Raw genomic sequence first — 834 nt, 5'->3', positions numbered from 1 at the left:
GAAGGGAAGAATGGGGAGTAGCCACGCACTTGGAGCTATAATCCAGTGTTTAACTACCCTCCATTGACTGTGTTCCTCTGCACCTGGTTTAAATACAGACGCACCAGGAACACGAGGAATGCCCCAAAGAGTATTTCTTGAAAGCGCTGCGTGATGAACACATTGCCCCGTGTGTGTGTGTGTGTATAATGCTTTCCGTGCTTGTTGATGCCCTCAGGTCGTGTGCCCATGAGGTCGTCCATGCTGGTCCTGTTCCTCCTCTTCAGTGCCCAGGCTGTGGCCGCCATCGGAGGAGCAGCGCAGCAGCGGGGTCCAGGCCACAACTCCAACTCCATCCCCACGGTGGACCCCAAGCTCTTCACCAAGCGCCGCTACCTCTCACCCCGGGTGCTCTTCAGCGCTCAGCCGCCCGATGCCGAGCCAGCAGAGTCGCAGGGGGCCGCCGGTGGCGGCGGCGGCGGCGGCAGGACCCGCAGGCGAGCGGCGCAGCCTCAGCACCGCGGAGTTTACTCGGTGTGCGAGAGCATCAGCGTCTGGGTGGGCAACAAGACCAAAGCCACGGACATCTCGGGCAACGAGGTGACGGTGCTGCCGGACGTGAACATCAACAATGTGAACAAGAAGCAGTACTTCTTCGAGACGACGTGTCACAGCGCCCGCACGGGCAGCACCGGCTGCCTGGGAATCGACGCCCGACACTGGAACTCCTACTGCACCAACTCGCACACGTTTGTACGAGCGCTGACTTCGTTTAAGAACCTGGTGGCGTGGAGGCTCATCCGCATCAACGTGGCCTGTGTGTGCGTGCTGAGCCGCAAGTCGTGGCGGCAGTGA

The 834-nt window shown here is 60.7% G+C and overlaps 1 protein-coding gene across 1 annotated transcript; it reads left to right on the top strand.

The window, feature by feature from the left end:
• Positions 1–228: 228 nt before the first annotated feature.
• On the top strand, positions 229–834 carry ngfb (nerve growth factor b (beta polypeptide)). Its single transcript, XM_068595110.1, has one exon. It carries the CDS (start codon positions 229–231, stop codon positions 832–834), a length of 606 nt encoding a protein of 201 aa, XP_068451211.1.

The sequence above is a fragment of the Clinocottus analis genome, unplaced genomic scaffold, assembly GCF_023055335.1.
Source record: "Clinocottus analis isolate CAN_PGR_092001 unplaced genomic scaffold, fCliAna1.0.p SCAF_3, whole genome shotgun sequence".
NCBI classification, from domain to species: domain Eukaryota; kingdom Metazoa; phylum Chordata; class Actinopteri; order Perciformes; family Cottidae; genus Clinocottus; species Clinocottus analis.
Note: the sequence above shows the minus strand (reverse complement) of the source record. Positions and strands in the feature narration are given on the sequence as shown.